The 757-nt window shown below is 35.9% G+C and overlaps 1 protein-coding gene across 1 annotated transcript in view; it reads left to right on the top strand.

The window, feature by feature from the left end:
• LOC118750345 (zinc finger protein 569-like) overlaps nt 1-757 on the top strand; it is a 6,390-nt gene that overhangs the window by 4,312 nt on the left and 1,321 nt on the right. The window contains exons 7-8 of the mRNA XM_036485064.1: nt 9-95; nt 157-522. Of these exons, the coding sequence (XP_036340957.1) occupies nt 9-95; nt 157-522 (453 nt within the window). The remainder of the gene's footprint in view (nt 1-8; nt 96-156; nt 523-757) is intronic.

Below are 757 nucleotides of genomic sequence, written 5' to 3'. Positions count from 1 at the left end.
TGAAAACCTCCGAAAAAGAAATGTCTCCTATATTTGGTACGGGCGCCATTGAAACAAGCTTATCATATCAAATTGCAGACTACGGCTTGATTAAGGTGGGTATCCTTAAAAAAGTTATACATTTGACATAAAGTCAGTCTCCATTGTTTAATTTAGCTAAGCGAAAGTAATGCATATCCTAATCGAATATGTGAGAAGTGCTTGTTATTGCTTAAGGCGGCTCAGAAGTTCCGCCAACTTTGCCAACGCTCTGCAAAGCAGTGGAAGGATTTGCTGCAATTAAGTGAATGTGGAACAGAAGCTAAAAAAGATAAAACAGTCATAGAAGAAATATTAAATAAAACTATTTGCGTAAAGCAATTAAATGATGTACCATCAATGGAAAAATCATTGGTATTGCATGAAGAGCACCAAAAGGAAGAAGGCGACACTGTTGACAGTTATGTTTTTGAGGTCATTCATGACGTGGATGAGGATTGCAATGAAGGAGGTAATCATTTACTGGAATCAAATGATGGAGAGGTAAGTCAACACGAGATTTCGATGTTAATAATTTGAAATTGGAATTGCCAGTGAATTTAAATTAAGTATGAAGTGGGCGCGTTGCCAATATTTCAATAGGAAGTTGTGTATTGTCAGTTAGTTTCACAGGTAGTGCTTATTTTTTGAATATCGTACAATAAAATTCAATTTATTGAGGATACATGAATACAATAAGGTACATATCGACACCTGACTGGAAGATCGACCTATCTCG

The sequence above is a fragment of the Rhagoletis pomonella genome, unplaced genomic scaffold (genome assembly GCF_013731165.1).
Source record: "Rhagoletis pomonella isolate Grant_MI unplaced genomic scaffold, Rhpom_1.0 Rhpom_scaffold_00001, whole genome shotgun sequence".
Taxonomy (NCBI): domain Eukaryota; kingdom Metazoa; phylum Arthropoda; class Insecta; order Diptera; family Tephritidae; genus Rhagoletis; species Rhagoletis pomonella.
This window is presented reverse-complemented; position numbering and strand designations above follow the sequence as displayed.